At 49.0% G+C, this 16972-nt stretch overlaps 1 protein-coding gene across 8 annotated transcripts in view; it reads left to right on the top strand.

Annotated features, from left to right (window-relative positions):
* The window catches only part of CELF2 (CUGBP Elav-like family member 2), a 292606-nt gene that overhangs the window by 234695 nt on the left and 40939 nt on the right, over positions 1-16972 (top strand). For all 8 annotated transcript variants that reach the window (XM_028114650.2, XM_028114649.2, XM_028114646.2 and 5 more), the window contains exons 7-9: positions 2214-2372; positions 5925-5988; positions 15231-15365. In XM_028114650.2, coding sequence (XP_027970451.1) covers positions 2214-2372; positions 5925-5988; positions 15231-15365 — 358 coding nt within the window. The remainder of the gene's footprint in view (positions 1-2213; positions 2373-5924; positions 5989-15230; positions 15366-16972) is intronic.

Genomic DNA, 16972 nt, shown 5'->3' with positions numbered 1-16972 from the left:
GCTATAGAGAATTTGCTATAAGAGAATTGCTATAGAAATTGCTATAGAGATCTCTATTATTAAAAAAATCAAATTTGGTGCACTTGTTTTTAAAATCTGGACACCCATGCTCAGACAGAGGGGCCCTCAGACACTGAAATTTCTTGTTGAATTTAAAAAATACTGACATTTAAATGGAAGACTGTATATAGTATGCCAATCACATTCTAGTTGTACAACCGAAGTTTGTTGGATTTTTTTTTTTAACTAATTTTGTTATTTTCAGGACTCTGGCTCACATCTTTAACCAAGATGTATTATCTAAGAAATTTGAATTCAAAATGATTTGAATGTTAAAGTTTAAAAGAACATGTTCTTTAAAATAATTTTTATATTGTACCTTCTATTTTTCAACTTTCCTCCAATCTACGCCCATCCCGTTTTTCCTTTTTCTGGTTTAAACAAGCTATTTTGGGCCTAATTTTTTGCTTCTTTATCTCTTTTTTTTTTTTTTTTTTTTTTTTTTGGTATTTAAGGAAGAAAAAAATACTAAATGTACTCTTAGGAGGAGATGCTGTGATTTGTTATGGAACAAATTTGATACAACAGTAACGACCCTTTCCATACAAAACCCTCCCTCTCTATAATTTCCATCTTCAGAGTATTTTGCTCTCTTTAAAGCAACGAAGAGAAGAAAAATGAAGTATAGATTTTTTAAGTGGTGGAAATATTATTTTCATGCGGTTGACTGACATTTAACATTCTGTCCTGTGGCCGTGGCTATGAGCTGAAGACCAGTACGCTGGAAGTTCAAACTGAAACAGCCACCTCGATTTTCTCATATTTTTTTTTATTTTGGGTAATAACGGACACGGTAGCCTCACATATTCACAGCTCCATCCCCAGTAACTACCCAAGGTGATAAAACACAAAACACACGCAGGTTTGTTTTCTAGGAGAAAGAAAAATGACCCGAAGGTAAGGGAAAGAGAGAGAGAGCGAGCTCATTTAAGTAGGAATATAAAATTTCTGAGAGGAGAGAGAGAGAGGTCTATTATCATGCTGAGTTTCAATGAAAGGTTTTTTTTTTAATCACCTAGGTAGAATGACTTCTTTTTACCTCAGCAAAATTTAACGGCTTTAATGGTGATGAGGTGTGTAGGCAAGCCGTAGGAAGAAAGAGAAGGGTAGGGAGGGAGGAGCCTATGTCTCTGCTGAGTGTTGACTGAGTGAAGAATGTTCCAGAGGGGCTCAGGGAGGGAAGTCTTCATGCTGGAGGTGCAGGCCCTTATTTTCCCTAATGATTTTATCCATCTCAGACATGAATTCGTCCTATTTTATAACATTTGGCCATGCACTCACTCACTGCCCTTACTCACTGCCTTTTAAAGGGAATGAAAACTGAAAAGAAGCACCTAGAATGGTGAGATCCGTTGACGAGAGAAGCCAAGTAGATGCCTCCTGCCATTTCAGAGACAGCTCCTTTCACTAGAATATGCTTCCGAGCCTGGTGGCTTGCAGGGGCCCTGAGCAGAGTGGACAGAGTAGGTCCATCAGAGAAGGAAGAGAGACCTCTCTGAAAACACGGACAGTTACCCTGGGCCATGCCTGTGTTCTCGGAACCTGTCCCGCCCTCATCCGCGTTCCTAAAACAAAACCCTCATCTCCCTATCTGCAGTGCTGGGTCGGGAGGACTCCCGCATTCCAAAGTTCAAAAATGCAGCACTGACAATTGGGAAGAGTGAAAAAATAAATACATGAACGAGGGACGTTTTCCTTCCCATCGAAGCTTCTCTCCTCCTCTGTCCCCTGCTCACGTGCGGAAACAGGCAGACACACAGACAAGTCTATCTTGCAGACAAGCGCACCAGGAAGCCCAATTAAAGAACGATGATAAGGTCTCTTGTCTCTGAGGAGGTCCTGGAAAGGTTGGAGGAAGACATGCGAAGAGAGGAGGAGAGGCAGTTTAGTAACCAGAGCAAGAAAGCAAATGGCTTCACCGACCACCAGATCCCCAGAGAAACCAGTGACAGTGTCTGGAAGTTTCTCTTGATGGTACTGGTCAGAGAAGAAGAAGGAGTATCAGACCGTTAAAAAAAAAAAAAAAACCGTTCAGACGGTTCCGTGTGCTCCGAGATAGTTGAGATGAGAGAGCTAGCCCCAGGGCTGAGTGTCATGAGAGGATTCAGCCAGGCGGTAACCCCCTCTTCACTTTCCGCTGTGTCTGACCACAGGGCTGCTCCTCACCCATCGTAGTGAAGTTCGCGGATACTCAGAAGGACAAGGAGCAACGTCGCCTCCAGCAGCAGCTGGCACAGCAGATGCAGCAGCTCAACACTGCCACCTGGGGGAACCTGACGGGCCTGGGCGGACTCACCCCGCAGTACCTGGCGGTAAGTGCGGGACCCGCCAGCGCCTGGGCGCCGAGAGGGCAGAGGGGGGCCGTCCCCGCTGTGCCTCCCGAAACCGCCTCACCCCCCCCCCACCAAGTTCTCGAAAGAATTCCATGTGGGGGCATTTTGAATCTCAGGAAATTATTGAAATCAGCGTTGATGCAGAAAATTTTTCCAAGGTAACCTGAGCAGCGTGAGGACATGACTCATTTCATTCTGGCCAGATGAAGGCTGAGCCGAGTCCCACGAGGCTAAATTGCTAACCGGTGTGTTTCAGAGACCTCATAACATCTTGCATGAGAAGGGACGTAGCACGCTTGACAGTGATTCGGCAACCCCGAGGCAGGTGTGGCCCCAGAGGTTAGCACTTCCCATGGAGGTTTCCCCGCGAAGCCCCATGGGCCCCTCCACTCGGTGGTCCGGGCCCTTCCCTGCAGAACCGCGCTGACAAAATCAGACGTTTCTCCCATCTATTCGGAACCCAAAAATGAGATCCTATTGCAGGGCAAATAAACCCAGTTCTTTCAACCATTCCTTTACATTACATTGTTTTAAACTTTCATGTTCCTGTTATTCCTTGTGCTACCCTACCCCATCTCCGTCGATGTCTTTAGTAAAATCCAGTGACCAGAATGTAAGTCAGTTCCCCTGGTAAAATTTAAACAGCGCACAGGGCAGTGACCCCTAGTGTGGACTTTAAAATATCTTTGCGTGGCCTGAGAGGGGTCCTCGTGCTAACCATGTCACTCACGCGTGAGGCGGAAGGCAGCTAACACGGGTCCAGCTTTTTATTTATTTTTACATGAACCACTGCTAAATCCTGGTGGTCTACCCCATTTCTCTGCTTTGGCACCTACAGGCTGGACTTCACATTGATTACTATAGTTTCATATCACAAGTTTGGGCCTGGTGTCCTAGCCTCTCGGGGTGTGCCCGTGTGTACGTGCGTGCATGCGTGTGTGTTCTCTCCTAATTCTGTCACCTGACATTTTAACTGTCCCTCCGGGACTGCGGGATCCGTTAGGCTTACTCTGTAGCAGAGCCTGCGCAGTTTGTCCTCCCTCTGACCTTGAACAGTAAGAAGAGCCTGCCCGTATAGGGGAGGAAAGAGGCTCCGAGAGGTTATGCAACTGCTCCAAGACCGAGCCACTAGCCGTCTGTCGAGCGGGATTTCAGCCCTCTGCTCTGGCTCATTTTCTTCCCTTTACCCACCCGGGCCCGTGCCCAGTGGGGTTTGGCTGTACTACCTACTCGGTACACATTTGCTTCATGAAGGAGGCACCCGCTTCTCCCATCTTCAGCTGAGCCTTTAATAAAGACATTGACTGACTCTACCGTCACCTTATAGCCATTTCTCAGTCATATCCACAAAGACATCATGAGCGATTTCGTCAGAGGTCCTGCTAAAAATCTGTATTTGCTTTGCCATAGCGTTTTCTTGGTCTCTCAGTCTAAGATTTTGTGAAACAAGAAATGAGTCTAGCTTAACAGTCAGTTGTTTTTCCCAAACTTGTGCTTTTCAGTTTTTCACAAGCCATCTGTTTATGGATATCAGAATTGGGATCAGAGATTGATGTCAGGCTCACCTTTTCATAATTTCTAAGAATCCAGCTTCCTGCTCCATCGTTTCTAAAAACCGAGACACCTGCGCCTGTCCCCAGTTTTCTGGCACCTCTCCCATGGCTCACAGAGGACAAAAATCTCTGGCACATGTTTCTTTGACTGCATCTGCAAATTATTTCTGTGCCCTGGATAAAGAATTCAGAGTTCAACTCAACCTCGTTTATAAAAACATATTTTTCTATGATCTTAATCATGTTTGCTCCTACCGTGGGCTCCCATTCTTTCTCGGCCATATTTGTTCTGCCCCTTTCAGTTGGAAGCCCATTTCTTTGGAAGAGCCTTTAAGGCATTCCCTACTTGTGGGTTGAGGGGTAGATTCTGACTCCAGCCCACCAGAGAATGGTTATCAGTGGATAGAGTCCTGGGTAATAGTTTAAGGACATTGCACGTATTTCCAGATACCTCATTAGGTAGTATTAATTCCTCAAAAGAGCTGCAAAGCTAATTTAATTTTACTTCGCTTTAATTTTTAAGCATACATAGTAGGAGAGGGAGTAAGGGCTTGTAACCACAAGAGAATGGGAAACCCACGACGTCAAACCAAAGGAAGGGATTTCTCTCTGTCGGAATGGTTAATCCCTAGCTTCTCCTTTTTCCTCACTGTTCCTCGTGTGCGTGTCTGAGTCTGTGTGTAATACCTCAGCAGTGCATTTCAGCGAGTCAGGAGGGATGAGTAAACATCACATTCTTCTGGTACCAGTCACTGTTAATCCCCATAATATCATTGTAACTGAGACTCAGGTTGAATCAGCCACTGAGATTCCATTCCACTTCATGCTTTTAAGTCAGTGGATAGATGCCCATTTCTGAGTCCTGTCCAAGTTGTAGACTTTGCTTGGTATTGAACTGAAAAAAAAAAAACCTACCCTTGCCCAGAGGAATGACTCTCCATGTGGTTCTGCAGTGCTCCAACTAAATTCTGAAAGCTATTTTAAAAAATCACAAATGGGTCTTGTTTCTCCTAAGCACATAGTCTCATAACATTTCTCAATAATAACTTTGGTGAATCTGTGCCTTTTTGGTACCTGCGTACATTTGTGCATAGGAGATAACTATGTGCTCCTACATCCAGACGAAGCCTGCATTGATCTACCTTATCAAAAAGAGGGTATCAGTAAACCTAGGTTAACAGTATAGCACCTAAGTTAACCTATCATTCAGCTGAATTCAGCACTTTACAACAGTAACCACTTGCTTTACCTTGTGGTACCCACTGATTTGGGGGGTAAGATGTGGTTTTGAAAGCGCCAGGGAAAAATGCAGAGACAGGGGCGTTAACCTTTTTTTTTTTTAAAAGATGCTGACATACCTGTAACGCAGTGTCATTGTACATCACACCAGATACTTCTAAATCCTGACAAATTGTATGTTCCCCTCTGCCAGTGAAGACCAGCTTCCGATGGGTGACCGTTGTCTTGGTCTGTGGTCACAGGCATACCTGTGTGGCTGTGTGCATAGGTATGTGTGTGTCTGTAGTTACCGTAGTGATGTCTCCGTTGGCCCAAGAGTCCATGAATCCAGGTGCTTCCCGTGGAGGATGAAGGCCACTGAGCCGTTGGACCGAGGGGTGGGCCTTAATTGACAGAGCTGAGCTGTGGTAACCGCTAGGCTACAGAGGGCCCGCGTGAGTCACGCCGCGTTGGTTTCAATAGGTGTAACGCCTGGTTGTTAAAAAGACTAAATTGATTGTTTTAAGGCAGCAGTGTTACTGAGTTTTCCCGGTGTCTGTGTTTCTTAATAGAGATTAGACATTAATATGGATTTACAGCCCCAACTGTGGGAACCTTCGGCCCATGAATAGGAAGCAGCAAGCGACTGTATAAATGTACAGGAAGCTGGACGCCCCTCCCCCCCCCCACCCCTGGTTCGGAAGCTGCCTGGTCCTGTCTCCACTTTGGTCTGACAGTCCGCTTTTCCCTCCCTTTGCAGCTTCTGCAGCAAGCCACCTCCTCCAGCAACCTGGGTGCGTTCAGTGGCATTCAGCAGATGGCTGGTAAGTCATGACACATGCCTTTGCTTTGGACCGTGCTGTTGTCTGAATTTGGGTGGCTTCAGAGGGCCAAGAAAACAAGCAGGAAAAACGAAGAACAGAGAGCAACGAGCAGCCGTGTTCGCCTTCGGACTCGGGTGTTACAGTTAGAGTCCGCTGCTGGGGGGCTGCTTTCCCACCTCGGGCTTCTCGAACTGTGGGAGCCGGAGGGGCTGCGAAGCCCTCCATCATATCTTCCAGAGTTGTCTGCTGGTTTTGTTTTTTAATGGGATTGATTGCTAGGGAATTTCCAATAAGATTCCTTCTATCCAGGGCAGCCAAAATGATTGACGTCCTTCTAAAATTTTAATAAGAAGCAGTCAATAAATATTCTGACCTCCATAATGAAAGCCAAGATTGCAGGCCTATCTTTGATACAGTTTGCGGTCCCCTGATAACCATAGTCAATTAACAGGGTGCTTTTTTTTTTTTTTTACTTTGGTACCCCAGTTGACAGAAGTATACATCAGAAGCTTTTATGTGCAAGTATGATCTTTGTTCTCGAGAAAATCAAAGTAGGGCTGGATTTGAAATCTGGCTCATAAAGGATTTCTTTGTATAATGAGCTATGCCAGTAGTCACTGAGGTGCAGTGATTAGTGAAAGGTCACTCCTACGGTGTCCCCTTCCAGGCTCCGACCCTAACTTCCATGGGGCCAGGGAAGGCGGCCCGCACAATCCATCAGAACACAGGTGCTGTTCACCTGCCGTGAGGAACAGCAAGGACACTTTTCCCTCGTTGGATTCCAGAAAGATGGAGGGGAGAGGGCAAGGAGAAGAACAGATTTTTGGCACATTAGAATCAAGCACCATTTGTTTTTAATGAAGGACACCCTGACTCAATGAAATGAAACCTGACGGCACAGAATAGAAGCCAGATTTTTTTTTTCCTGTCACTATGAAAACTCCTTTTTTCTCTTTTTTTTTTTTTCTAAAAAAGTATCCTTGGTTTTGTTTGTTTGTTTCACTTTGAATGGATCTGGAAGGACTTTGTCCTCACATGTGTTCTGTGATCCTCAGCCCAGCCTTCCCCTACAGCCCTACGGGCTAAGGGGAACCTGTCGTTTGACAGAATATACTGGCCTACGGTTAAAAAAAAAAAAAAAAAATGCAGAATTATTCACTGGGCTTTAAATCTCCTGACACTGCCAGTGTGTTTTATTGTAATGCTGCTTTTGGTGTACTAGGGAAAAAATAAATGTTAAAATGGTAAGTAGTTCAATCTTTCAGCAGCATCTTTATGAATACATTTTGGGAAGCTGGCCTTGGAGCCTAAGGATCACCCGGAATGGTGAATTTTTAGTTCTGCAAAAGGAACTGGAGAGACAACAGTAAAATATCCAGGGAGTTCTCTGTGTTTTAAAGAGAAAACCTCCAGATGGCTAGCTCTACAATAAATGTGAAGATTTGTCGTATTTTCAGCCAGTGCAAGATTTATTTTTCCTTCTAATGGTATGGACCCACCCAGATCCAAAATTAGGGTCTTTCCTTAGAGGAAGCCTCCGGCTATCCCACTCTGACAGTTGAATTATGCAGAGAAGGTCACTGGGTCCTGAGGCAACTGCCAAGCGCATCTTCCTGGGTGGACAGAGCGCCCTGTCATTTTTCATTAGACCGTGGTCTCCTCTGCGTTGCCAGCCACAGGTCAGGATGTTAGCATTTACATGCTCTGCATGCTCATTTAGAAACTAAGGCTATCCGGGAGTCACCTTAGAAGGTGCATCGAGCAGATGGCGAATTTAAAGGCATTCCGTAAATGCTCTGGGCCATCCAAAACACCCCGTTCTTGAGAACCTTCAACATCTAAAATTCAGCACACTAAGTCTGCACAGGCTGTGAAATCAAATGCTGAGCAGTCCATTATCTACCCTCACCTTGAACGTTTAGATCAAGGACGTCGATGTCAGGGCTCCATCTGCTTGGCGATTGCCAGAAAGGTGGTTTCTTCATTCATAGGGAAAATCAAGTTTCATCTTCCTATTTGAAACACTGGTTTGGAATAATATATATATATATATATATATATATGTATATGTATTTTTTTTTTGCCAGTAAAATCAAGTTATATGGCCTCCTGCTCTTTCATCCTCTCCCAAAGTTGGACTTAACTTTTGTCTTTGCCAGTCATCCAGACCAGTATTATAAAGTGAACTGGTAATAGAAGTACCTCTCTGAAGGAGGCTTCCCTGGGGCATCCGGGTGGCTCAGTCAGTTGAGCATCTGACTCTTGATTTCATCTCAGGTCATGATCTCAGGGTCATGAGATTGAGCCCCACGCTGGGCTCCGTGCTCAGTGCAGGATCTGCTTGAGAGTCTTTCTAGCCCTCTGCCCCTCCCCCACTACCCCCCCACTCGCTCTCGCGATCTCTCCCTCTTTCTCTCTTAAAATAAATGAATCTTTAAAAAATAAGGAGGCTTCCCTGACACCCCACATAATACGGGAGGGGTGCCCTAAAGCCCTTCCTTCCTTCCTTTCCTCAAACACTCTCAAGCCAAGAGGAACTCAGCCTGGCCCTGCTGAGAGGTGCTACTGACTATTTTGGAGTGGATGGGTGAATACATTTATAAATCGACAAATGCAAATTGATATTTTGGATATATTCCCAGGGAAGTTTAAGTTCAATGCCCTGTTTTTATCAATTGAGAAATTTGACTTTAGCCTTACCTTCTAAGCCAAGGAAACATTATATAAACTTAATGACAGTATCTTCACGGTTGAGTTGTCGAGGATTTGGCAATAGTTGGTACACTCAAACATGTGACCAAGCGCATGGTCCATAACATCCGGTAGACACGATAGGACGAAATCCAAGAGGCCACTTATCCCAAATCCCACCTGAGGTTAAAATGCTTGTTGAGGGGCTGAGATTGTGGCACAGTTCAAATGGGCACCTACATGATTCAAATGCAGTTTTTACGTCTTACGGCGCCATAAAATAAATTCCACTTGTAAAGTTCAAGCAGTCCGGCTTGGAACACTGTCACCAAAGAGAGAGAAACATCATTTCAGAAACCAGCAATAATTTTTTGTGAACAGCTCTCAAAATACAACAGTCTATCCTTCAGGAGATTGAAGTTTATCACTGAAGTCTGAAATGTCTCATTCGAATGAGTAAAACACTTTCTGTTTGAGCAGAAAATAAAGCCAAAAAAAGAAAAAAATTTTTGATGACAAGTCATGAAGTATTTGTCTCAATAAAATGGAAGGAGGCATCAACTATACTTGTTTCCCCAAAATAATTTACCATTTCCCTTTCAAACTAAAAATAACTTCACCTGTGCTTCGTGATTTTATAGAAGGGAACCTTTACTGAATATAGAACTTAAGAGCAGAAACTAGATCAGGCTCAAATCTTTAGAAGCTGAATGCTTTCACGTATACTTTCTACGCATCCTTAAAGTTGATTGATTTTATTTTCCCTCTTAAAACCTCTAAGAAAAACTTGTCCATTTCTCACTCAACTGTGATATTTGTCCCATGAATTTCTGAAATCTCAGAAACTTTGGGCTAAGAGTCTGGATTTTTTTTTTTCCCTAAAGAAGAAGGAATTAGGGAAAAGTGACTTTTCAGTCATCAGTTTCTCTTCTAACCGCATTCCTCTAGCACAGCGCTAGATAGATAAGCAGGGGTCCTAGTTCACAATTTTGTTTTTAACAGCGCTCCTTGAAATCATCACGCAGTTTATCCTCACAGCGCGCCAAGGACAAAACCTGCACTTCGTTACTCCACTGCCGTTGAAAAAACTGAAGTAGAAAAGCGTTAAATAATCACGCTGTGAGACCACAGCAGCGGGCAAGGGCACAGGACGGACCAAGATACAAAGATCCCAGGGAGCACAAGCGTCCCGCTTCACAGGTGGGGCAACCGAGGATTAGAAAGTCATTCACAAACGTGCCCCAAGTCACTGGGCCAGGAAGGGGCAGGTCCAAATTTCAGGCACATCCGAACCCTGAGCTCCAGACTGTGCCAAAGCTATAAACCGGTGCTCCGTGTCTCAGCAAGTGCAGATATGTTCGCCCAAACACAGACTGCAGTGACCTTCCTCTGCAAACGGTTTCACGGGCCAAATAACAAATCCGAGCCATAGATCAGGGATGCAGAGAGTGCTCCAAAATGGTGCACAGAGAAGCAACACAGGAAAGCTGCCTCCCTCCATTCTGTAAGGCCTTGCACATGTGTTAAGAGTGGGCTGGGTTTTGTTAGGGAGGTTTTGGGTTGGTTCCCCCCCGCCTCCCCCAGCACGCGGAGGCGTCATTTAAAGAAGTTAAAGATTTACAGAGCAACAAAGAAGAAGAGTTTATCTGTCAATTTACGGAGCTACGTGTTGTTGATAGACACAGAACTGCTGCACTCCGCCGAGTCAGCAAAGCTGGTAGTAATTCTCTTCCGGAAAATCTGGCCTAAGTTTTAAAAGTAACAGGGAGAGCATACAGCACAGTTCTTTGCTCAAAACAGCAAAGCTGCTCTCCCTTCCTCGGTGCGGGATCCTGTCTCTCCAGAAGGCCGCCCCAGCACGTCTGGGACAGGAGGACAAGATGGGGAGACCCTTGCAGAAGCCAGTGCGCGGGAGGGCTGAGGGTCTCCACGCCTGGAGGCACCTGAGTCGCGAGGTGGGGGCTCTGGATTCACGAAGATCATCACCGGGCCTTCCTGGAGCGGAGCCTCCCACCCTCTCACTGCGAATGTGCTAATAGGCCTTATGAGAACATTCCATAACCACCCATCTGTCACTTTTTAACAGACCTGATTGGCAAGCACTTGTAACAACTGACATCTGTTCTCGCTTATTGATATGCAGATTTATGGTAATTGCTATGAACAATAAGACACAAAATTACCTAAGGTGAACATTAAATTAAATTTTCATGCCCTTCTCCTTATAAATAATTTTTTTAAATCTTAAATTTCAAGTAGGCATATTGCACATCTGTTTTGTACATCATTTCTTCGTCTGGAGAAGGATTTTTCTTTTCCCAAGTAATGAATGAAAAGTTGAATGCCTATATTTCCCAATTTTTTTTTTTTTTTTTTTACCATCTTGGTCTTGGCACGCTGTAGGATTTCATAAAATGTATTTAAATGTTTTGTATTTCTAGTCACCCAGATTGTTGCCCCTGGTTTTTGTGATGCCCCTCGGAGCAGAGTGCTTGGTGAGGTTAAAAGCGGTTGCTTTTCTTGGGAGACCGCCTTTCCCCAGGCTTGGGGCCCAGCTCCCTGGCCAGGCCGCTCCGTCTGGCGCCCCCTCCAGATCGCTGTGTGGGGGTGACGGAGAGGGTGACCGGTGGGCACATGACCCGGAGGGTCCATGAAGGGAGCTGAGCGAGGAAGGAACAGGGTGGCTCACACACCCCAAAGACACAAGAGAACAACAGGAAAGAACCGAAATGGGGATGCAGAGAGCCCCACCAGTGTTGGCCGGGCCCAGAGGAGGCCAGTGTGGTTGAGTGTGCAAATGCTTGACGTCGGAGAACCAGAGTTGCCACAGACGGTCCGGTGTGGTTGAAGAGGGAGAGGATCGAGGGCCTCACGTGCGTAGCTACGGGGCTGCTGTCCCTACCCGGGGCAGGCGGCTTTTCTGGAAGCAGCATGGGCCCCCAAGGCCCTTCCCTCAATAGGACCGATAGTATGTGTGATGTCCACACTGGCTGCGGGAGCACAGCAGGGGGCAGGAAGAGCCGAGCATCCGCCACCAGGCTCGTGTGCTGTTGGCAGGGAAGGGTCCAGATCCCTGTGCCCCAGGGGAACTTGTCGGGGGCTCGGCGTACCCCAGGACTGGCCCTGTGACCAGGGTGATGGGCCAGCAGCATTTAGAAGGCCCTCACCCCCCCATGGGAGGCTGTTTTCCCGCAGGGACACACTAGAGGACCAGCCTTGGGCCTCCGTCGGCCTGGACAGAAGGCCACGCCGCAGGGAGTGGTAGCCTTGTTGCCCCGTGGCCAGCCCACAGTGAGCCCTGCAGAGGGGGCTGACCCGCTGTCTTAGGCTCCTGGGTCCCAGCTCAGTGTGCGTGCCCCTGGGGTTCAGCCTCAGCCTGGAAGTTCTGGGAGAGGCCCTGGCTCGTCTGGCTTCCCTGCACGGTCTTGTTTGTGCATCCGTCTTCAGAACAGGAGCTAGAGCTGTTTCTGTCCTCGGTTCCCTTCCTCCGCACAGTCCGTTCCGAGCCCAGGTTTCCTCGGACCCCCCACTCCACCCCAGGCACAGCTGCTGCCCGAGCCCAGGCCTCCAGCTCGATGATTTTCTGCCAGGACTCATGCCCCTTGGTAGGTGGGAGCTGCTTCACCTCGAGGCTCTCTCACCAGGAACGTGGTGCCCATGCTACACACGCTTCTCACGTGATTTCAGCCGCCCGGCCTCCCCTTGGGGGACGGCGGTTAAGAACCCTGAGTAAAGCTGAGGACCGCGCAGGAGGGACACAGCCCTGCAACATGCTCGGTCCTCACCAGAAGGAGGTCACGGCCTATTTGTCCCCCGAGGAATCTGGAACCGGTGATCTGTGATGTTGGGGATTCTGGTAATGGGTGGAAAAGGAAATCACATTAAGAAATTAAAGGATCGAGGGCGCCAGGGTGGCTCAGTTGGTTAGGCGACTGCCTTCGGCTCAGGTCATGATCCTGGAGTCCCGGGATCGAGTCCCACGTCGGGCTCCCTGCTCAGCAGGGAGTCTGCTTCTCCCTCTGACCCTCTTCCCTCTTGTGCTCTCTATCTCTCATTCTCTCTCTCTCAAATAAATAAAAATCTTTAAAAAAAAAAGAAATTAAAGGATCGATTCTGTGATTTAGAGAACCAGATGCAGGACACAGGTGTGGCCCGGTTCCTGGCTGACTCCGTTCTCAGCTCCCGCTGGAGACCACACACCCGGGCCTTGCTCCTGGGGACCCGAGCCCCGAACCAAGCAGGGAGCGCTGAGAAGGCTGCGCATCAGATCCGGGGCGGCCGGCAAGCGGGACTGAGGCCTGGTGGTGCCGGGCTCGGCCGTCCCCCTGCGGCTTCCCCCTGTGCCCGCCGTCGGACGTGCGCTGGGCCGCGGTGGCCAGTGGGAAGACCTGGTTAACGTGGACTGCGAGTGCCCTGGGCACGTTTCCTTCGGAAGCCTTGTGCTCACCACCCCTTCTCTCCTGCACCCCATGCCCCCTAAATTTCAGGGTGCAGAATTGAGTGAAGTAAGTGGAGAGCAAGCGCCCTGAGGAAGAGGAGGGAAGAAGAGCCGCAGTGGAACCAGAAGGCCAGAAGGAGCACTCGGGGGGAGGCCTCGGTGGCAGGGAGAGGCCGGGCTCGCTGTGAGAGGCTCTGCTTCCCCAGGGTTGGACCTCTCCGGGCTCTGTCTTCTCTGCCTGTGGTGTGGAGAGGGCCACGAGTGACTTGGTCCCACGGGTTTGTTACGAACACTAAGGAAGGGAGCGCGTGTGAAGCATGAGAAGCCTGCCTGGCACCTGCTCTACTTCTCAGCACCATGGGCGCCCCTGTCGAGGCATGGCCTCTAGGAAATCGTGGCTCTTAGTCGCTAACAGAGAAAAGCTGTGCAGCCCAGGCCCTGGCCACACAGGACAGGGTGAAGGAAGGGACGCCTCTGCATCAAGAGAAGCAGAAATGTGGGGGGCCGGGGTTGGGAACTGGTTCCTCACTCCAGTTGCATTAACTGGAGAAAACAGGGTTGGTGGAAGTCTGCACTTTCCTTGCAGAGGTTAGCAGGATTCCACAAAAACTTGTGTCCTGCTTTGAAGCATCCCCAGGCCCTAAGTGGGTTTTGAAAAACAGGTGTTTGGCTTACCCCCTAAGCCAAGAAGGCTGGATGTCTCCTGGAAGAAGACAGAGTGTCGTTTTGAGCAAAATGAGGAGCCGTTTTGCAGCAAAAATATCAGGAGCTCTCTGCTGAGTAGAAGTGACCTGTGACTAAGCCAGGCTGGAGGAGCAGGGTCAGTGAGCCTAGCAGCTGTGCTCCCAGTCGTGCTCAGGTGGAGGGCTCCATGCCCGTGGCTAGGGGCTTTCACAGGTATGTTGCTAGAACATTCTCTCACCCTTCCATCCACCACCACCCCCAACACGGAAGGAAGCCGTGATCTGGTGGCCAGCCTCTCTAAAGCAGATTAAATTTTCTCAGTAGGCATTTATTAAGTACCTGGATCTGAGACATGAGAAGAAAATAAAATTAAGCGGATTACTTAACACTAGTATCTTTCTGTATAAAATTCCTCTGTGCAGGGAGAGAACTGTGCAGAGAGAATCACGGACAAAGACTGAATGTTCAGAGAGCCTTGGGTTGCGAAACAGAGGTGGGGAGGCGATGCGGGCACCACCCCCGAGCCCCCCCCCAGGCCAGGCAGCCTCCCCGTGACAGGTGACACCCCCAGAGCTCAGCTGATCCCCCACCCTCGTGTTCTTGCAAAGTTTCACTTCTCTTTGCTGTTCTTTGCTCCATTTTCACTAGCCAGAGATCGATTCTGGTTAAAGGCGGTCCTTCTTTAAAACACGAAAATGCAAATACAGGCACTTTACAGATAAAAATAGCATTGCTGTTTTTATTCCTTCCTTTTTTTATTCCTCAGATGTTTTGTGAGTTCCTATCATGGTCACATTTTCGGGTTCACATTTACAGTAGGTGTGGAGAGAGGACATCCATAAGAGTCGCTAACACGGGTGTTGACGCTGTGCCCATCACAGTGCTAAGCGGTTTGCGTTCTTCATCTCATTTAAGCTGCACCTGCCCTTGGGGGTGAGCAGCAGGGAATAGTGCCACTCACTAAGCAGGAAACCAGAGGAAGCCATTCGCCCCAAGTTCCACAGCTGGTAAAGCAGCAGCACCAGGAAGCCACAGCAATTCAAGTTCAGAGCAGGAGCTTTTAACCTTCTCGGTGCCAGCAGTGGGCTTCCCCGGCGGCCCGTCCTGCAGCCACCCAGCCCCCGGCTCACGGTTTCCGGACAGCTGCGTGGCCAGGGCGCACACAGAATCTTCCTCGTCTTTCCCAATGATCTCCACAGCCCTGGGAGGGGGCGGTCGGGGACGCATCCTGGGTGCGGACAGGCAGCCGGGCATGCAGTAGGTGGCTCCGCTGGGAAGCACGGGGGCGCCCGAGTCACCAAGGCAGCTGGGCAGAGCGTGCCCTCGCAGGGCCTGCTGCCCGGGGCCCCTGCTCTCGCCGGCTGCCCTCATGTTTGGAGCCCGGCCAAGCGGGCCTCTTGCTAAGGTGGCGTTTCTCTTCCCTCCACAGGCATGAATGCTCTGCAGTTACAGAACCTGGCAACGCTGGCGGCCGCCGCGGCCGCGGCCCAGACCTCAGCCACCACCACCAATGCAAACCCTCTGTCCACCACGAGCAGTGCCCTGGGAGCCCTCACCAGTCCCGGTAAGGGGGTGCCCTCCCTCTGGGGACATGGGGAGGACGGCGCCCAGCGCGGGCTGCGGGCGTCGAGGGTGGGGGGACTGGACCCGTGTGAAGTTTCCTAAAGACCCGGAGCGCCGAGGCCTGTGCGTTTGATTTTCCGAGGCAGACAAGGAAGAGAGTGTTCTGGGAGGGACTCCACCACCGAGCTGGTGGCCGGCCCCCGCCCGCTCCGGTCAGCGCTCCAGCGGGCGCCTCCAGGAAGGGCCTCCCTCTCTCCCTCCTGTGTGTGCGGCTCTCTTTGTCGTGGTCCTTAGCCATTCAGGAACTCTCTGCCGCGTCTCAGCATCGCTAGTCATTCCGGCATCCTGTTTTCCAAGCCGCTCCGTCCTGCCCCTGCCCGTTGGCTTTCAAAACCCACGGTCTAGAGAGGACCATCGTTGTTGTTGGCTCCCGGTCGCCTTCTGGGCGATGCAATTTAAAGTCTTTCTCCTCGGAAATGTTGTCGCCTTATTCAAAACCAGATGCCATTTTTCTTTTCATCCGAGCCAGACATAATGTGGTTGCTTAGATACCATGATTTGTGTCTTAAAAACTGTTTTGCTGGCTTTTCTTCCTCTCTCAATTTTCTAGGCCTTGATAGATGAGGCTCCCCCCGCCCCCGGGTGCATGGAGGACTGCCGGGCCCTGGCCGGGCTCCCTCCCAGCCCTGCAAAGCCCACGGCCCTCTGCCGGCTCTGCCCAGCGCACGAGCGGGCTGTTGAAGAAACTCCCGTGGGCCAGTGCGGGGCTCGCTTTCAGGAGAACCCAAAAAACATGGCAGGCCGGCTTTCTTAAGGCTTTTGACCACAGGAAGGAGTGGGGCCGCCCGGGGAGCCTGTGCCCCCCTCAGAAGCCAAGCCTGTGGCTTGGTGATGAAACCCTGGGTATGGCACACATTTCCCTGAGTCCAGGCTGCAGAGACACGCCGCAGAGACATTCAGGAGAGGCCGGGGGGACTCATCGTGCACGGCCCTGTCCTCCCCAGCAGCAGCACAGAGCTGTGTTCACTTGGTTCTCTAAAATGTCTTCCAAAATGTACCGTTACCATATGCGGGCCTTGTTTGGCAAAGTAGATGGTATTTCCAAAATACCAACTTTCAGCTGTTTGGGTTTTTTCCCAGCAAATTAAGTCACAACTCTAATGCAGTACATAAACTTGTTACTTAAGTAAATCCTCCAATGACCCTGTTTAAGAAATAGATATTTTTCAGGGCACCTGGGTGGCTCAGTCGGTTAAGCATCTGCCTTCGGCTCAGGTCGTGATCCCAGGGTCCTGGGATCGATCCCGTGTTGGGCTCTGTGCTCAGCAGGGAGCCTGCTTCCCCCTCCCCCTCTGCTGCTTCCCCTGCTTATGCATGCGCTTTCTCTGTCTGTCAAATAAATGAATAAAATCTTAAAAAAAAAAGAAATAGGCATCTCTGACATAAATTCCCCTTTATAAAGATAGTAGTGACTTCTTAAAAGCAAGTTAAACATTTGACCTCGCTGATTTACCTTTTTTATAAATCAGATTGAAAAGCATTTTCTTAAATAAGGACGTTTATCTCCCCTATGGGGACTATGGAATGATTACATTAAAAAAGCACAAA

This window comes from Eumetopias jubatus, unplaced genomic scaffold (assembly GCF_037043125.1).
Source record: "Eumetopias jubatus isolate StellerSeaLion01/CBP00866 unplaced genomic scaffold, mEumJub1_p1.0 scaffold_8, whole genome shotgun sequence".
NCBI classification, from domain to species: domain Eukaryota; kingdom Metazoa; phylum Chordata; class Mammalia; order Carnivora; family Otariidae; genus Eumetopias; species Eumetopias jubatus.
Note: the sequence above shows the minus strand (reverse complement) of the source record. Positions and strands in the feature narration are given on the sequence as shown.